This window comes from Nyctereutes procyonoides, unplaced genomic scaffold (assembly GCF_905146905.1).
Source record: "Nyctereutes procyonoides isolate TBG_1078 unplaced genomic scaffold, NYPRO_anot_genome, whole genome shotgun sequence".
Lineage (NCBI taxonomy): Eukaryota > Metazoa > Chordata > Mammalia > Carnivora > Canidae > Nyctereutes > Nyctereutes procyonoides.
In genome coordinates, this window is record NW_026575126.1 from 15,405,126 (window position 1) to 15,425,494 (window position 20,369).

At 35.5% G+C, this 20,369-nt stretch overlaps 1 protein-coding gene across 1 annotated transcript in view; it reads right to left on the reverse strand.

The window, feature by feature from the left end:
• COL24A1 (collagen type XXIV alpha 1 chain) overlaps positions 1–20,369 on the reverse strand; it is a 384,669-nt gene that overhangs the window by 20,410 nt on the left and 343,890 nt on the right. The window contains exons 53-56 of the mRNA XM_055339781.1: positions 18,688–18,741; positions 14,135–14,170; positions 3,930–3,965; positions 3,799–3,825 (exon numbers count right to left, since the gene is read on the reverse strand). Coding sequence (XP_055195756.1) covers positions 3,799–3,825; positions 3,930–3,965; positions 14,135–14,170; positions 18,688–18,741 — 153 coding nt within the window. The remainder of the gene's footprint in view (positions 1–3,798; positions 3,826–3,929; positions 3,966–14,134; positions 14,171–18,687; positions 18,742–20,369) is intronic.

The following is a 20,369-nucleotide window of genomic DNA, read 5'->3' on the forward strand; positions in this document are numbered from 1 at the left end:
AGTAAAATTAATAGAGACAGAAAGTAGAATCGTAGTTGTTAGGTGCTGGGGAAGGGAGGAGTGAGGAATTATTATTTAATGGGTACAGAGTTTCAGTTTTGAAAGAGCGAAAAAGTTCTAGAGATGGGTGGTGGAGATGGTTGCACAACATGTGAAGGTACTTAAAGTCACTGAACTATATAGTTAAAATGGTTAAAATGATAGATTTATGTTATGTATATCGTACCCAAATTAACAACAATAATAAATAAATATGCTCATTATCCCTTACACTGAACCATCCCACTGCTGGGAATTAGTCCTATAAATATTCTGCAAAATGTAAGAATATGAACTGGACATTTGTAGTGTTTGTATTAGCAAAAGATTGGAAGCAAATACCCTTCAACAGAAGACTTAGATGAATATTCTTAAGTAAAACGACCATATTTTATTTCCTGTGAAGGTGTGGCAATGAAGAATACAATGACTTTTAGTGCGTTAATAGTGTAGAATATGTGACTTAATGCATAGTAAGGTACTAGCAATTTTAAATGTCAACTCAATAAAAAAGGCTTTTTTACCCCCTCCTAACAGGCACTGGAAAGAAAAGAAATGTCATAATACTTGGTCACCCATAAATGTTCTTGGCAATACACATATCTGCATAATTCCCAGCATAATCCTAAAGCCTAACTCATGCCGGGCACATATTAAAAGAATTTGCTGGGGAAGTTATTCAGCAACATCTAAGTGCCCACATCTGAGTGTAAAACTCTCATTAGGTGCAGGGATGGAATCCAAAAGCAGTAGCTCCCTCAATGTGTTTTTGTTAGAGAGAACACATTCTCACATGAAAATCACTTAAAGTTCACAAAAACATGCACATAAAATAGAAATATAGAGAATAAGAAGTAATCAGATTGTAAATCTTCACAATTCTTTTCCCAATTATTTTTAGTGATTACTGTTTCCACCCCCACTCCAACACACATACTCATCTTGTTCTTCCTTTTACCCCACCAATCATTTTTGGTTAACTTTGGCATTCTATTGTAGATTTGTTAGTTTCTAAATATTTTACCATGTGCACTGATGGCTGGCCATCACTGTGATAATATCCTCAAACTCAAAAGCACCATCAATATATATACCTTTTCCAGAAACACTTCTGTTGAGCTATTCTTAGGAACTTGGGCAAGTTACTTTACTTCTAGGTCTTAAAAAGAGGAAATTAAACTAGAGTTGAGGTTTTCAAACTTATTTTGGCCCATAGTAAGAAATATATTTTTACTTCATGATAAGGTTCATACAAAAATACAGTCATTTAATTGAATAGTTTTACAATATTTATTCTTACTAGGGCTGATATACTGATTTTTTTCTTTTTTATTGAAGTAAAATTCACATAGCATAAAATCCACCATTTTAATCATTTTTAAAGTACAAAATTCAGTTGCTTTTAGTAATTCACTATGTCATGTAGCCATCAGCACTATTTAATTTTGGAGCACTTCCATCACCTCTAAAAGAAACCTTGTATCCAGTAAGCAGTTACTCCCCACATTTTTTTCTATTTCATTTCATTTCAAAAGAATTATGAATAAGACTCACTAAACTGGTCTTAAGAAACCACTAATGAGTCACAAGTCAGTCCCAAATAATTGCTAAATAAACTACAAAGAGATTGTCTATCTCTAATTCTATGATACTCTTCAATTCTAGACATTATTTCCCTCCAAGTGAAATATTCTATCTTGGAGGATTCCCACTGAAATTTTCCAAGAGATGAACTTGCTTTTTGTTCACTCAACAGACACCTATTAAGGGCTTGAATGGAAAAGAAATTAAATAATGGTTTCCACCTTCAGAGAGTTCACAATCTCATAATAGAAACAGACTGGCATGAAAATGATTATCAATAACAAGGAGAAGTGATCAGTTCTACCTTACAGTGTGATGAGAAGAAATTAAGAAGAGTTTCAAAGAAGATATGATCGTATGTTGACCTTAGAAAGAATTATGCAGGTGTTTTCTCATTGACACTTAGATTTCTGCTCTAGAAGTCATCTTCTCAGGGTTAAGCTGCCACTTTGCTACAATGGACTGTGCAAATCCTGGAAAGATAATACTAAAAAACCAGCTTTCATATTGGCCAAGAAGAAGGAAGACAGGAAAGAAAGAAAGAAGAGATAAAGAAACTAACATTTATTAAGTATCTACAATGCTACAGCACATATATTTTCTTATTTAATCCTAATAATTCCTCAAAGTATATATTCTTATCCACATTTTGTTCAGAGTAAAAAACTCTCGTATTACTTCATTTTGGCTGTATAGGAACACATGCAAACATTTTCTAAGTGAGAAGGGCTATGGTGCCACAAAATTTGGTATTTCAATGTGAAAATTTTCACTAATCACCTCTAGTCTGCGAGGGATTTTTTAGGACTTACTCTTTCTTAGGAAGGCAGTTATGTCAAAGTCATTGTAAAATGAGAAGAAAACTGATGAAGGTATTTGTAACCCGCGCTTTGTGGAGATCCAGGTGTGGGGGTGGGTGAGGGTGGAGGGGGAGGAAGAATGGAAGTAGAGAATAATTGAAGATTAAAGAAAGGCATTCCCATTGATGTTCATGCCAGGGAAGGTTTCAGTCTCCTAGTTTGATAGCCAGAAGGGGGGGTAATTTTTTTAAATCATGGAGCATGAATCTCCTGTTTCCAAGGGGATAATCTTCCTGTGGCATCTTGCTTGAAAGTTACTCTTTGCCCTGGTGAAAAGCTGAAAGGAATGAAGAGTTTCTAGCCTGCTGAGAATAGACCACAGTGATCCACCAACTAGAACTGTCAGAGATCCAAATGACACTAGAGCAGCATGTGGAAATAAGTAAGGCTAGAAGGCATAGGACTAGACATTGTTTGGGATAATGTGGCCAACAGGAGATCTTTTTTAGGCAGGAAATCTAAACAAGGACCATTGTATTTGGCCAGGCTGCTGTAGGGGTGGGGCATGGGTGAAGGTTGGGATGGAAGGAGACCTCTTACAGGAAGCAGGAAGACAAATAGATTATTAAGTATGACAGGGAATGCAAAGCATGTGGGAAATTAAACTTGGAACTTGAGAAGCCAGGGGATAACAGTTGATAATGAGGCAATGGAAGCATTGTTTCAAAGATAAGGGTAGCAAGCTCTGGGCTGTTACAGATAACAAGCAAATAATAAGTCTGAGGGCTTCCACAGCCACTGGCAACTGAAAAGGATTCATGTTACACCTAAAAGGTGGATTACTGGTTGGTAGAAAAGGAAAACATTTATTTATTTATTTATTTATTTATTCATTCATTCATTCATTCATTCATTCATTCTTATTCATTTATTAATGAGAGAGAGAGAGAGAGAGGCAGAGACAGAGGAGGCAGAGGGAGAAGCAGGCTCCATGCAGGGAGCCCAACGTGGGACTCGATCCCGGGTCCCCAGGATCATGGGATTGAGCCCCCTATTGGGCTCCCTACTCAGTGGGAAGTCTGCTTGAGATTTTCTATCTCCCTCTGCCCCTCCCCCACCTTTCTTTCTCAAATAAATAAATAAATCTTAAAAAAAAAAACTCAAATCCACCCAAGAAAGTATGAGATCATCCCCATTTTAGAGACAAGAAGTTTAGGCTTAGATTTTGTTATTATAGCTGGGAAGACTCTATATCAGATTAGCAAAAAGGATAGAGGTAGGGAGGAGAAACACTTTTAATAGGGAGCTAGAATAAGCTTTAAAAAGTGTTAATGTAATATACTAAGATACAGTAAACAAAACCAGGAAAACTTACCCTTGGGCCTGGTGCTCCAGGTGGACCCTATAATATAACAAATTTTAAAAAAGAATTTTTTAGTAGAGATCTCAAACCAGGCAAGCATATAAACATCAACAGTAAGCAGATATAAATGTAAATAAACTCACTGGAGGCCCTGGTTGACCTCTTGGCCCTTGAGGACCCTAGAAGAAATGGAGACAAAGCACAATATGTATATCTTATGCTTTTGGTTTGATAGAAACAAGACAACTAAGATTCAGCCTTTCGTGTGCAGCAGGTCATAAGAATCAAAACTGTTTTAGTATTTTGAAGTTATTTGCTCTTTGCATTCAACTATCACATTAGTGAACAAGCTGGGTATTTACTTTCATGTTCTATTGATATTAATAGAAACTGAATGTTTTCATTTTAATAAACAATTATAAACATAACATTTAACATTTAAAAATGTTATTACTGCCTAAGTATGTTTTTCCTGTTATTTCTATTTACCATCCACTTTATCAGCAAAGATGAAAACTTTAGTGTTCTTAGACACCTCCTTTTCCTTCAACATCTACCTATAATTTAGCTATCTACTACTCCTGAACTGACCTCCAAATCTCTCCAAAATACTATTTTTCCGTCTTTCATAGCAACTGCCTTAGTTTAGTGTTAATCGTATACTATAGATTGAATGTTTGTGTCCCCCCCAAACTCACATATGAAAGCCCTAATCTCCAATGTGATGGCATTTGGAGGTGAGGTTTTGGGGAGGTAATCTGATCATGTGGGCCCTTATGAATGTGGTGACCTTCTAAGAAGAGGCAAAAGAGATATCATCTCTCTTTCTACCATATGAGGATACAGCATATCCTGAAATGCTGTCTGCAAACAAGGAAGAGGACCCTTACCTGACACTGAACCTGCCATTACCTTGATCTGGATAATGTTTGTTGTTTAAGCCATCCAGTCTATGGCAACTTGTTATAAGAACCCTAGCAGAGACATCACATTTTGCCCGGACTCCTAATCTGACATCCTGACTTTATTCTCTTTACTATGCTAACTACATTCTACTTATAAATGTAAATCTAATCAGGTTATAATTTAGTTTTACACTATTCAATGGCTATTTTTCATCTAGAGCATAAGTTATAAACTTCCTAACAGTGATAGCTACCATTTATTGAGAACTTATTACATGCCACATTGTGTGCTCACTTTGTGAGAACTGTATACCATGTTGTGTGCTTTCTTTCCATTTTAGAGTTAAGAAAATGGCAACCAGCAAATACAGGTTAGAGCCAGGATTAAAGTCTAAGTCAGCTGAATATAAAAGTATACGTTCTTAATCAATGTACACCCTGCCTCGTCTTCAAGATCTGGGCCTCACCTGTATTTACTCTCCCTGACACATCCTACGTTTCATCTATAACTAATTACTTGTAGGTGTCTAAATTTTTAAAAAGTTCTTTCACACATGTGTTCTCTTACATGTGCTATTTCCTTGACCAGGAATGCTCCTCCTTACCTTCTCTCTCTGTTTAACTCTAGTTCCTCATCCAGTACAGCCTTAAAAACATTATACTCACCTTGCTTACCCCTCCCCGGCCACCTCCCTCCTGCTCCACTAATTGCCTCTGCATTCCCTAGTACATAACACAGTGGAAAATCCCTAGGAACCCTTAAGAGTGTCTTAGTCACCTTTCCATTTTCTGGAACAAGAATAGTGTCTACTCTGTAGTAGGTGTTTTAAAATTGTTATTGAATGAATGAATAATGTTAGAATTAATTAGTATTAATTTAGAAATTAGAATAGTTAAAAATGCATTAGTAAAATGTAAAAAGTTACGTTGACATTTCTCAAAATGAAACAATAGTAATCACTTTTAAGAATGTCTGCTCTAGAGGCACCTGAGTGGCTCAGTCAGTTAAGCATCTGACTTCTGATCAGGTCATGATTTCAGGGTTCTGGGATTGAGCCCCATGTTGGGCTCCCTGCTCAGGAGGGAGTCTGCTTCTCTCTTTCCCTCTGCCCTTCCCCCTGCTGTGCACACACACTCTCTCTCTCAAATAAATAAATACAATCTTAAAAAAAAGAGAATGTCTACTCAAAATTTCACTTACTTGATGGTCAACCGAATGGTAAGATGACATTGAGTGAAATTCAGATTATGGTTAAAAGATGATAGAACACAATTTATCTTCAGTTGAGATTTGAATAATATTGATTTTTAAAATTATTTTTATTTATTTGAGAGAGAGTGAGAATGAGAGAGATCAAAAAGGGAGAGGGAGAAGCAGAGTCCCCGCTGAGCAGGGAGCCTGATGTGGAGCTCGGTCCCAGGACCCTGAGATCACGACCTGAGCCGAAGGCAGATGCTTAACTGACTGAGCCACCCAGGCGCCATTAGGCTTGACTTATATTAAGTACTGCCAGAGCTGTTGATTCTAAATATCGTGGGGGAATTAGAGAAAGCAATAGCAACTGAAAAAAGGATAGTGTACTCCAGTACCATGCCTGCTGGACATTTCTTAGTTTGCATGGCTTATGATTACAATTTAAAATAAAGAATGTACAAAATTTCTACCTCAGAAACTGCAAGATAAATTCTGGAAATGTCACGTTGGAGATAGCTTTTATTTTTTTAATTTTTAAAAAGATTTTATTTATTTATTCATGAGAGAGACAGAGAGAGAGAGGCAGAGACATAGGCAGAGGGAGAAGCAGACTCCTCGCAGGGAGCCTGATGTGGGACTTGATCCCGGAACCCAGGATCACGCCCTGAGCCAACGCAGATACTCAACCACCGAGCCACCCAGGTGTCCCTAGAGATAGCTTTTAAATATAGAGAGGCTCAGAATGAATTTGGCTACATAAGTTCCTCCATTCTAGAACAACACTGTAAAAATAAACAGTTGAAATTTCACCCCACTTAGCATATTTCTGACATTTGCAAAGTCTCACTGGTGGTTCAGGACAAAACATTTATCTTTGACTTTGAAAGAGGGATTTATCATAGAAAGAAGAAACTATTTCTAGTGCTCATTTTATTGATTTCTTTTTAGCTTGTTATTCAAAACAAGTCAGGTCATCACAAATATGATCAAATGACGTACTTGCAACCAAACAAGACAGGGCAAGACAGCCCTAAGAAAACAACTACGTAGAATGTGGCAATTAGCCAAGTAAAACAAAATATTATTCAACATAACACTTATTAGTTCTTTACTATTCCTTTAGCTCACTAATAAGAAAAGTGATTCTCTCTCTAGATACCATAAACTAAAGCAGTTTATAATAAAAGAAGTCTATAATAAAATTATGATTGTCTATGTTAGTTTCCTAAAGGGAATAATGTAAATGGTAAATACTGTGAATGGTTATGGTGATTATTTGACCATAGTCAAAGCACTACCATTGGAACTAGACTGTCTTTCCATTTAGTCCCAGAATTTACATTTGATCCTCCAAAGGTAAAATTTTTTCTTACTCTGAAAAATACTCATAAGTTCATGTTCTTGAACCTGAGTATGTTAGACTTTGCCTTTATGTAAATGCAATCTTGACTTAGTTTCATAATCTTTACTTTATGCTGGCTTAGATATAGAGACCTTCCTTATTCTCATTTGTAAATTGAGAAGCTTGCATTGTAGGATGTTTAGCAGCATCACTGGTCTCTACTCACTAGGTGCAACTAGCAACTCTCCCTTTTCCCTAGTAGTGACAACCAAATATATCTCCACATATTGCCAAATGTCTTCTGTGGTGTGTGTGTGTGTGTGTGTGTGTGTGTGTGTGTGTGTTAGGGAGGGGGGATGATTCCTGGTTGAGAGTCACTGATCTAGAGGGTTTAATTGGAATTTAGTAATATTAAATAAGGTTTATTAGAAGTAATGTGATTAGGATAGATTCAGTGAATAATAAGGCACAGAGAATAACTACAAATTAGGAATCTACTCGTGGAATCTGCCAAATAAATGGCTGAGCTATTCTTAATTTAGGTGAGAGTGATCTATCTATCTATCTATCTATCTATCTATCTATCTATCTATCTATCATCATCTTCTTACCCAAGTGGCTCCTGAAGCTTATTTTCTAAGAACTACTATAATAAATAAAAAAGTACAGTGGTGTGGGAATTGGGAGACCTGGGCTCTGGTTTTATCTCTGTATCCAATTAACTGTATGTCCTTGAATTGTTGCCACATATTTGGATCTCAGATATCTCAATTGTAACAAGGTTTGGTGAAGATAAATCTCTAAAATTCCCTTTAAATTGTGATTTTCAAAGATTTTATCAATTTTCTTCTTCATATTTTGTATTTGAAGAAAGTGACCACATGTATACAAGTTGGAAATTTTAAATTTGAAGTGTGTATGAATGTAAGGAAGTATGTACTTGAATTAAAAGTTTACTAATTTTTTATTTTAAAGAATTATACTATATGAATTTTAAAAAGAATCATATACATATGCTTTAAATTCTTAATTTGTTAATATTTAGGACATATTTCCCTATAACTTAGCTTTTCCTTTTAATGCATCTTCCTCACTTTCAAATTGGAGGCAACTAAGACAATTCTAATAAAAAACTGAAACATGTGAACTTAGAGGTAATATGTGAAAAAAATGTCAATTATATTCTTCAACACTTTATTGATTTTCATTAAATAATATGCTATAAAAATGAGGCAGCTAATCTAAAAATTCAAATGCTGAGATGAGTCTCTATTTTTTTTACTTCTGTGGCTTTAAGCAATATATTTCAAGTTATGACATTTTATCAAAATCCTTTTCAGGGACGCCTGGGTAGCTCAGTGGTTTAGTACCTGCTTTCGACCCAGGGCGTGATCCTGGAGTCCCGGGATCGAGTCCCACATCGGGCTCCCTGCATGGAGCCTGCTTCTCCCTCTGCCTGTGTCTCTGCCTCTCTGTCTCTCTGTGTCTCTCATGAATAAATAAATAAAATTTAAAAAAAAATCCTTTTCAGATGATTGACACTAGGAAATTATTTTTGTTATGGGTTAATTTTTCTTTTCTTTTTTTTTTTACTAATTCTATTATTTCTGGTAATAATTTCTGCATTATTTACTTCATAAATTAATCATGCTCTAAAATTGGTGTCTCATGGACTTTTTAGCTTTTTGGGATTGATCTGCCATTAACATGATAGTTTTGAAGCAGGTGAAGAGAGTTCTACATGCTATCTGGTAGGAAGTCTTCTTAGGGTGTCTTAGAACTCTGGCTTAGTTTAGGGTATATATGAGTCCAGGGACTTATTTCTAAAATAGTCCATAGGCAGGCAGATATGGAGCAAATAGGGAATAAAAGGGAGAAAGGCATTCTTTCATATATGGCAATACAGAAACAACTTTCTGAGCAGTAGAGAGGACCTATTTAGGACCAACTCTAGAGTTTATAATGTTATATTGTAGAAGATATAAAGCCTCCTAGCCAAGAAACCCAAATTTATTTTAAAGGGGATACTTTTCATATATTGTATAATGAGCTGTAACCTTTTTTTTTTAAGGCACTGAATCATAATTTGGTCTTGGTGTAAAATGGCATAGCTTTATAAATTGGTAAGAATGGCCTAGCTTTATAAATTATTATGCCAGTTTCATGGAAGATTTAAAAATAAGATTTATAAAGCCCACTTGATAGATTCTTGTATTTCTGATGTTTGTATGAAGAGTGAAATATCAGATTTGTCTCAATACAACAGATCTTGGCTAATAAAAGTTCACTTCAAAAGTGCCCCGGGGGGGTCAGCGGTTTAGGCCCGCCTTCAGCCCAGGGCCTGATCCTGGAGACCCGGGATTGAGTCCCACGTCGGACTCCCTGCATGGAGCCTGCTTCTCCCTCTGCCTGTGTTTCTGCCTCTCTCTCTCTCTCTCTCTCTCTGTGTCTCTCATGAATAAATAAATAAAATCTTAAAAAAAAAACCCCACAAAAGTGCCCATGTACTGGTATTATTTGAGGCTGAGCCCTTTGAGAGTGTTATATTTGGAAACATAATAGTTAACTCGAAGTCTCTAGGTAGGCAATTATTTAAACCAGTCCCTTAAAGAAAACAAACATACAGAATATACTGAGGAAGTCCTAATGAGAGTATCAGAAATGTTACTAAACTTTTCCATAGGATGAAAGCAGAGTATGATTTAATTGTACATTTTATGAAGTTAATTGCAGATGATTTCTAGGAATTAAAAGATCATTTTTAAAAAGTTCCTTAAATCACAGTGGAATCAAAGGGAAAGCAGTGATAAAAAGATATTTAGTACCAGTTATTTAACAATAAAAACCAGAACAAACCAGTAAGTTCGAATGTGCCAGTTAATCCTTTTTTCAAAAGTGAGTTTTATTGCATATATTAAATACCACCTTGCCTCCTCCCCACCTTGGAGATTGGGAGTTTGCACCTCATTTATGAAAAGAACTATGGTAATCCACAGAGCAAAAGACTAATAAGTATGTTAACTCAGAAAATGCTGCTTTACCAGCCAGAATTGAAAATAGCTGTTAGCTTTTAATTTTAGGGAGCAGTATTCATTTATTTATTAATTCCTTTCTCAAATATTACCTACTATGTAGGTAATATGTGGTAGGTTCTTTTCTGGATACTGATAACCAGTGTATAAAGGTTCCCTGCTCTCATGGAGTTTATATTCTAGCAGAGGAGACAGAAAAATAATTTAAAATACTGCTGACTACTATGAAGAAAACAAAACAGGATATTGTGAAAGAGAATAACCAGGAATAATATGACTAAATGATCATGCAAGGCTTCTCGAAGATGATAGTTGAGCAGAGACCTGAAAAATGAGATTAAAAACCAGCCTTGTGAGGAGCAGATGAAAGAATTTTCTAGGTAAAAGCGAGGCATGTTCCAAGAAAAGAAAGAAAGTCAGCAGATGAAAGAATTTTCTAGGTAAAAGCGAGGCATGTTCCAAAGAAAAGAAAGAAAGTCAGCATGGTGGCAAGGGGAAAGGTGTACATCATGAGTCTAGAGGGGCAAACTGGGGCTAGTTCTTTTAGGGCCTAGCAGATTGAAGTAGAGAGTTTATATTTCATTCTCTGCAAGAAGGAGTCATAGAAGTTTTTAAAGAGGTGAGTGATATAATGTGGTTTATGCTTTAATGGCATCAGTCGATTGCTATGTAGAGAATGGATTGTAGTGGGGAAAAGTGGAAAGAAGACAAAGAAGTCAGGAGTCCAGGGGAGACATCATGGCAATGTGGACAACAGTGTCAGTGATGAAGAATGAGAGAAGTGCATGGATTCAAAATAGAAATCGGACTTGACAGGACTTGACTAGCCTCTACTTTAAAGAACTTTTCTTTATGTTCTGTGCCTTTCTTTGTTCTTTTATGGGGGATCTACTTATTTTTCTTTTATGTAGAATCATAAACTCTTAGAACTGGAAGGGACTTTAAAGGTATGAATTCTAGTTCCCTGTTCAATGCAGGACTATGAGTCCCGTAACTCAGAAAGATAGTCATTAGGCTTCTATTGACAGGCATTATTTTGTAAAACTATATTGTTTTAAAGTAGTTCCTTATTGGGGCCTCTGGGTGGCACAGTCGGTTGAGTGACTGTGGTTTCGGTTCAGGCTGTGATATCAGGGTCTTGAGATCAAGCCCTGTGTGGAGCCCCTCTTGCTCCTGCTCTCTCCTAAAAATATGTAAATAAGCAGTTCCTTATTATATTACACAGCTCATTATCATGTTGAGCTGAAATCAGCCTCAGCATTCCATCCATTTACTTAACAGTATCTATTCTGTGCTAATTATGTGCTGAGTCCTGTGATAGGCTAGGAATTAGGGAGGATCAAATATACTTCATGCTCTCATGGAGCTCACTGTCTCTCGGGGAGCTAAGCACAGAAATGGAAAATTCAATTCAATAAATAAATTTAAAATTTATCCTCGAGAGTCACTCATACAGATTCTTTCTCTTCCTTTCAAATGTTTAAAGACAACTATCATGTCCCAACACCTCAAATGTTTTCTAATTCATTCACCAGTAATTTACTAAATATTTATTGAACAGCAACTATAAGACAGGCACTATCTTAGGTGTTGCGGACACAGCTTTAAAACAACAACAGATGAGGGTGTCTGGGTGGCTCCCAGGGTCCTGGGATCGAGTCCCACATCCAGCTCCCTGCTCTGTGGGGAGCCTATTTCTCCCTCTCTCTCTCTGTCTGCGGCTCCCCCTGCTTGTGCACGCTGTCAAATAAGTAAATAAAATCTTTAATATGTATATATTAAATAATACTATATATGTAATATATATAATACTATATATATTAAATACTATATATTAAATATTGTATATATATACACAAATGTGTATATATATACAAATGTGTGTGTGTGTGTGTGTGTGTGTGTATATACAAAAAAAAACCCCAACAACAACAACAGCTAAAATGTCTGTGTTCCAGAGCCCATAATCTAGTGAGGAGAGAGATAATAAGCAAAAATCCCAAATAGATATGTAGTATTTTAGGTTATAAGGAAACAGGTTAAGAAAGGATAGGGACTCGCAGGCAGATGGAAGCACTGCTGTTTTCTATAGGCTAGGCAGGAAAAGCCTCTCTGATAAGAGGACATCGAAGTAGAGAGCAAGGAACACTTCCCAGGCATCGTACTAGGTCCTGATTACTAGTTATTATGTCCACAGGTGGCAGTTGGGTTGAGGATAAACTATGTCAGCAAGTAAGTCTACCTTGAGCAAATGATCTTTAAATTACAACTTCCTGAATAGCGCAAAGTGCATGGGCAGGAAAAAACAGTTGCAAAACCCAGGAGTGAAGAGAGAGCAATGAGAACAAGGAAAGGGATGATCAGAGGACAGAAGTCTGGCAGGGCTGAAACATCCCAGCTATTTCAACCGGGTTTTCCAGGACACGGATCCCAGATACACCACTGATCTGAGAAAGCCTTCTCTGAATCTGCTTTACTTTTGTCCATGTAGGAATGGCCTGACTGGTGCCACCACCTGCTTTATTCTGGACGCCATATGTCTATCAGGACAAACTAAAATTTCAGGCATAATCTGCTGAATTTGCAATCCATCAGGGCCACTGAATTTTCTTTCATAGGAAATGCCTGAGATGTGGTCATAGGAACTTGAGGTTTCCTAATGCTGACAAAAGCTTATGTTCCAGTCACGGTAGTTGGAGAGAATAGGTCAGGAAGGCAGATGGAGACAGACAAGTCTGGAAAATGGGCTAATTCCAAACCTCTCTACTTCTCCTTTCCCCTTTCCACTCTTTCTGGGGGATATGACTTCACTATATGCAGTCATCCTTGCTTCCTGCTAGAGTAGGTCTGCTGAGAAAATATGAAGGTCACACTTCTGCAGATTAAAAACATCTATTTTGGGGCGCCTGGCTGGCTCAGTCAGTAGATCATGTGTCGCTTGATCTCAGGATTGTGAGTTCAAGCCTCATGCTGGGTGTAGAGAGTACTTAAAAATACATTCTTAAAAAAAAAAAAAAGAAAAACATCTATTTTGATGCCCTCTGGGGATTCTTAGGCTATCTGAAGCCACTTAATTTTCCTTCTTCAGCTAATTAATATAACTGCATCTTACTCGTTCTGAGCCCCAAGCACACCCTACAGTGAAAAGTGAAAATGTCAGCTGTCAATGTAACTTCATTATCTGTTAGGCAAGACTTTTCTGCAACCTTTAAGTTTATTTTTATTTGCCTTCTATACTTGGTTTCCCTCCCCTTCTTTTTATTCCATGCTGGCCCTCTGTTTAAGCTGCTGCTTTAGTAAGTTCAGCAGGGTCTCTTGGGAAAGTGGCCTCTTTACAAAATATCTTCTTTAACCTGGAAGAACTGGAATCCCAGAAAAGTAGGAAATAGTGTCAGTATAAGCCATTTAGGGGCCGAATGTGCTATGTACCTTCTGTCCATCCTCTCACAATTGTTTGCAATTGGTTGCAATTTATAGCACATGATTTGCTTCTGCTTTGCACCTGGTGGGCACTGGCTGGACACAGTGGGTCAACCACCTTTGCCAGAGACCTGGCAATGCTCTCACTCCAGCACCGGCGTAGAGGGCTCACAAAGGAGATGCCTGATGCCCCACAAGGCAAATAGGCCCTTTCACACAGTGTGTGGGGAGAATTTGATTGGCAGGTTCTTAAACACTGTTAGGGGTTATCAGGTTTCACTACAATGTTATGCACAGATTAGTTCTACTTCCTGAAAACTATAATTTTATTTTTATAAAGTATTTTTAGAAGTACCAGAGACATATAATGAAAAAAACCAAACAAGGTCCTTGCTTTTATGGAACTTATATCGCCTAGTGACAAGTGATAATATAGCCACAAATTTAAACTTACAGTTTCACCTCGAAAGCCTTTTTCACCTCTGGGTCCCTACAAGAAAACGAGAAATGTTTGTTTAGTGCTACTGACGGTTATTTACCAAATGTAGTTGAGGCTACACACAGAAACATGATAACTTCTGTTTTTGTTTTTTTCTATCTGGCAAGACTTCTTTAGCAAATTTATATAAATTCTAGGTTCCTTTCCCTAAGGTGAGCAACACAAAACACAAACAAGAACGATTGATTGATTTATCATGTTCTGCACAAAGTGAGACAGGGATAACAAGCACTCAGGTAAGTCAAAGCAGCTGACCTGACAATCAACTACAGAGCAATTTAGAAGGGATGTCATCAGATTAAATTCTAATATTTGTTTCCTCAGCCTTTGAAAACCTTGTTTCCACAGTGATGTCCTCCTTTTCTTTCATTGTCTCTTTCTAATCCTCCTTCTGAGCTTCATCCCACAAACTCTGATACATTGCATACCAGAACATTCAGTTCAAAATATTTTCTGACTTTCCTTGAGATTTCTTCTTTGATCCATGGATTATTTAGAAGTACATGCTTTAATTTTCACATATTTGGAGATTTTTTTCAATTAAAAAAATTTAAATTTATTTTATTTAAGTTCAATGTATCAACATAGAGTATAACACCCAGTACTCATCTCATCGTGTGCCCTCCTTAATGCCTGTCATCCAGTCACCCCGGCCCCCACCCACCTCCCCTTGCAACCCTTTGTTTCCCAGAGTTAGCAGTCTCTCATGATTTTCTTATTATCTTTCCTGTTCACTGATTTTTATTTTAATTCCATTATGGCCAGAGGACATACTTCATATGACTTCAGTTCTTTTAAGTTCAGTAAAAAATTTTTTTGGTTCAAAATATGGTCTATTTTGGTGATTTTCCGTGTACACTTGAAGAGAAAGTAGAGTCTGTTATTAGATGGACATACTGTCTTAAAATTTTCTGTTTTCATTCTTGTAGAAATTATATATGTATTATTTATTTATTGATTGATTTAAATGAGATAATACCATTCATCTTTTCAAAAACCTGAATTTACAATTTCACAATATGTTATAAATGTTTTTTATATTAATCCTCATTCCTCTAGATAATTATAATCCTTATTTATTGTTTAATAAACTACAATACCTTTGTTGAATATCCTATTAGATAATTTCTAATTTTGTCATGATAACAGTGATAAATATCTTTATACTTTATAAAATTAAAATTGTCCTTCAGAAAGTTTCTTTGAAATTGCATGCACGCCTGAAATATACGCGAGTGTAGATCTTCTGACACATACCATGTACTACCATTCTTTGTTAATCTTGCAGGCTAAAAATACGATTTCATTATTTCACCATTTATATTACTTCTTTTGTGTTTCCTGTCTTGTTCTGAACTCATTTTAAACCAGGTTATTAACTTTGAAAAACCAATTTTTAAGATATCTTTATAGAACTTGTTTTTATACCCTCTTCCACCTCCAGCCCAGTGTTAACAAACTGGTAGATACCATTTGATAACTTTTTTTTCTAATAAAATATTGACAAATATATTTATATATGATGAGGTGATCGGTCATATTTTATAATACTGATATCATATTGTATACTCTTCTACACATTGGATTTTTCACACTTAACAATACTTCATAAGCAACTACAAGGCAGGTGAACTAGATATAACTAATTGTTTTTAATACTTGCATAATATTCTTTTTTTTTACTTGCATAATATTCTATGAAATGGTTAGGCCAAAGTTTATGCAACCATGCCTCTACAGAGGAACCTTCATTTGATTTCAAGTTTTGCTAATACTGCCACTACTGTGAAAGAAATCTTTGTAAAATTGCCTTAGTGTACTGAGTGCTTAATTTCTATGGCACAAATTCCTCCAAGTGGAACTGATTGGTTAAAGGGTATATGCACTTATATTTTAACAAATATCTTTCCATGAAGCCTGTAATTCACATTTCTACTAGTGATTAAACAAGAGTACTGTTTTCCCTAATCCCCTTCTGAGAGATTATATGTAGCATCTTATTATTACTTTAATTTTTATTTCTGTGACTATAAGTTAGGAGAGCATCTTTCCAAATAATTATTGACCTTTTTGGATTTGTTCTTCAATTTTCTATTGCGTTTTCTATCTTTTTCATACCAACTTGTAAGAGCTCTTTATATATGAACTCATTATATGTTTTTGCAATTACTTTTTCCCAGCTTATACTAATTTTGTTTATGGAATCTTTTTCCAGATAAAATTTAAAAATTTTCAAGCAAACACATATTCTGTTCTTTTATATAGTTTTCAGATTTCCCTTCTTATATAAAAGGTCTTTTCCAACCCTTAAGCTATACTTTAACTTTCTAGATTTTTTTTATACTTTAAAATCTTAAAAAAAAGATTATAAGAAGTTGGGTGAAATAGGGTTCCAATTTCTTACAGCAGTAGTGGAACTAAAAATAATTCCATCTCCCTTCCCTGTCACTGGCATAGGAATGGGCATGTGGCTGATCAATGGACATGAGGAAAAATGCAATGGAAGACTTCTACAAAAAGCTTTATTTTTTTTCCCATGATAGGGCTATAGATCAGTTTTCACTTTGGGTATTATGTCTGGTTGTAATTGCTGAGAAATTGTAGTCATCTTGCTATAAGTTTAATTAGAAGCTAACATTCAGGAAGGCAGAGTAGAGACATGGAAACATCCTGGTCTTGGATAATATGATTGAGTCACTAAAATAACCAGATCTGAAGCCCTTCCTATTTCTGGGCTTCCTATAATGTGATATAAATTTCCTTATTATTAAAGCCATCCTTATTATTCATGGCCCCTATTAACTTACAGCCCAAATCATCCTGATGTACCATTTTTGTTATATTTTTAATATTACTTTTGTTATAATTAAATTCCTATATTCTGAGATCTAATTCTGGACTCTAGCCTGTTTACATTCATCTATTTGTTTATTCCTTTGCATTACCATATAGTTTCATTTACAATTACTTTAAAGTAATGTTTCCTTATTTGGAAAAGCAAGTCTTTCATCCTCCACCACTATTTTTTTTTTTCCACAAAGTTTTGGCCATTCTCAAGAGCTTATTCTTTCACAATGAGCTTTTCTTAAAAGTTTCTTCTTAGAATGGAAAAAAATGGAATATAGAAAAAATTTGATGTGCACGTTGGATATTATAAAGACCTTTAAGAACTATCTATAAACAAAAGATATTTTAGTTGAGGCATTTTTTTTATTATAGTTTCCTTGACCAATTAAAATTTCACAGTTTTGACAGAGAATAATCATTCAGTAATCACAACAGTATGTGTTTCTTAGCTGGCTGAAAAACCACCCACCAAAATCTGAGAATTCTCCCATTTACAATCTCCCATTTAGACTACATAGCACTAAGTGGTAAATGCTGAGAATCTAGAGAAATGTGGAGTTACACTTTCCATTCTGTAAAATAAAAAATTCAGCAGTTTTGGTAGGAAATTCTTCCCTAATTTATCAAATAAAATAGAATGAGTTAATACCCCAAGCATTTCATTTTATATATTAAGACTCTGTGTCTCTCTACAGTAACATTTCCAAATGATTCAAAATATTGATTCCCTGCAGGGAATACATCTTTCCTCTCCAAATTTGTCCCTACCTACTGGGTTCTTCCTCTTGTATGTTTACACTACTGTTAGTATTGTAAAACTCTCCCCTAACCTCTTTGCCAACACATTGTCTTATTTTCCTGTTTTATTTCATAGTCAAATTTCAAATTTCTAAAGGCACTGGCATCTACTAACTTTCTCCGTTTCCTCTCCAGACACAGCTTGAATGGGGTAGAAAGAGCACTGATCTTGAAGGAAGAAACATCACCTCTGTAATTCACTAGCTGTTCTACCTTGAATAACTAGGTGAATCTCTGTAAACTTAATCTGTTTCTCCATGTCTTAAATAGAAATAATAATACCTACTGCAAAAGTTTGCTGCAGGAATTCAAGAAAAGGTATTGAATATTTATATCTACTTCCTTCCTCACTAAAGTTTGTACTATATCTTCCACTATAATTTATTTTCTTAAAGATCACTGTTAACTACTCCTTTCTTGAAACTCATCTATCTGAACCTTGTGCTTTTCTGTTTTACCTGGTGTTGCCACCAACTATCTCCTTCCTTTTAGTGAGTGGCACAAGGCCTCAAATATTGCCTGTCTGCCTTTCTTCTGCTATGCTTTCTCCTTCAAAAAATTCTTTTTATTGCTTTAGTGATCACCTCTATACTAATGCTCAGCCCCTTCTCTCCTGCTTTAGTTCTAATTTCCTTTCTCAACTCCAGTTTAAAATGTCCACCTCACTACATATACCTTCTTTACACATATAATCTCTAAGTTCTCAGAAATCACCTTGCAGGTGAAAATGTACAACTATTTTTGCCCTTGGCTTCTTAAATACCCACAGTGATCCTTTTTTGGGTTACTCTAGAAATAGGATTAAAGAAGAAAAAACAAGAATATGAAAAAGAAAAGGAAGACCTATATTGTAACAAACTTACAGTTCTACCTGTTGGGCCTATTATACCTTCTTTGCCAAAGGGGCCAGTGTTTCCCTGTTGGGGTAAAAGAATATCAGTCAGTCTCATTGCGGTGTAATGCAGAAAAATTCTAGAAAATTTCTTGTACAATGGTAAAATAGTCCATGCTAGCATAATTCCAGTCTTTAGTATAAAAATCTTATAGCATCAGAAGAAATCATAGTACTTGTGATTTGCAGTATGTGACACAATTCTGTTTATTATCATAGATTCTTGTCAGGAGAATTACAACTGTATAGTTTCTAACAAACTGATAAATCAACATTATAATTTTTATGTGGTGATAACTTCAATGATGCCATTTTACATGTGGGTAATTACATAACAAATGTACTTACTTAACATAAAGAAGACTCCATAGAATGATGAACAAAATTTTGAGTAACTATCTTTATAGACATTGAAGGAGATGTCTGAGTGATGTGCAGCATGGAATTGAAGAAGGTATTGGAAAGAAACACAGAGCATTATATGTGACTAACCTCAGTTTCTCCATCTGCTAAGTAAGAATGCCTATGTCATAGGGCCATTTTGAGAATTAAAAGTGAAAAATGATTTTGAAACTATAGGCTGTTATTGTTTATAAAGATAACCTTGAATAAGCTCAATCCTGGTGAACTCTTCTTAAACTATGTATGGAAACCATCTTTTTTTTTAATCGAAGTATAACTTATATACAATATCCTATTAGTTTCAGGTGTACATCACAGCTGGAATCACTTTTAAATACAAAGACCGACTTTAAGTTATGATTTGTAAATATGGTATCCAAATCTCAAAGATCCATAATCAAATCAAGAGAGCTGATTTTTTAACCTAATCAAATTTAAGCTCTAGGCTGGTTTATTACTGAAAAAAAAGTTAATAAAAATTTCATCAATGAACTTAACCATGATCTGACTCTAAAATAATGATTTATTAAAAAAATGGAGGTATACATGAACTCTAGAGAACAGTAGACCAAACAGCAAAAAATTGTCTATGTTTATCTAAATGTGTCCAAAAGATGAGGTGTTGTGACTTTATTTATCATTTATTTTTATCTTTTTAGAGAGGGAGAGAGAGGTGGTGAGGGAAGGGCAGAGGAAGAGGGAGACAGAGCATTTCAAGCAGGCATGGAGTCCAATGGGGTGGCTTGATCTCCCAACCCTGTGATCATGACCTGAGATGAAATCAAGAGTCCGACGACTCTTAATGGACTAAGTCACTCAGGCACCCCTGAGGTGTTATGATTTTAATGGTTGGTACCAGTTAACTACATAAATACATCTTTGAAATGAAGGATAATTAATCCAGATTTCCTACTTCAATTAATTTATTTAATCATCTAGTATTAATTATTGAGCAAGAATTAGTTCCTAGGCCACTTACTATCCATTCTATATTCTAATTATGCAGTTAGAAGACAACCTTATAATACATTATTTGGTCAATCAGCTGTGGATTCAAATTTTGGCTCTTCTACTTACTAGCCAGATATGGCCTTGAGCAAATTACCTTTATGGGACTTAGTTTTCCCACCTGAAAAGTGGAGGTAATAACATCTCTCAGAGGATTTTTTATCAGGATTAAGTGATATAAGGGACACAAAGTGAACACTGATAATAGTTTTTTGCTAAATACTAACTTATAATGACTTTTCA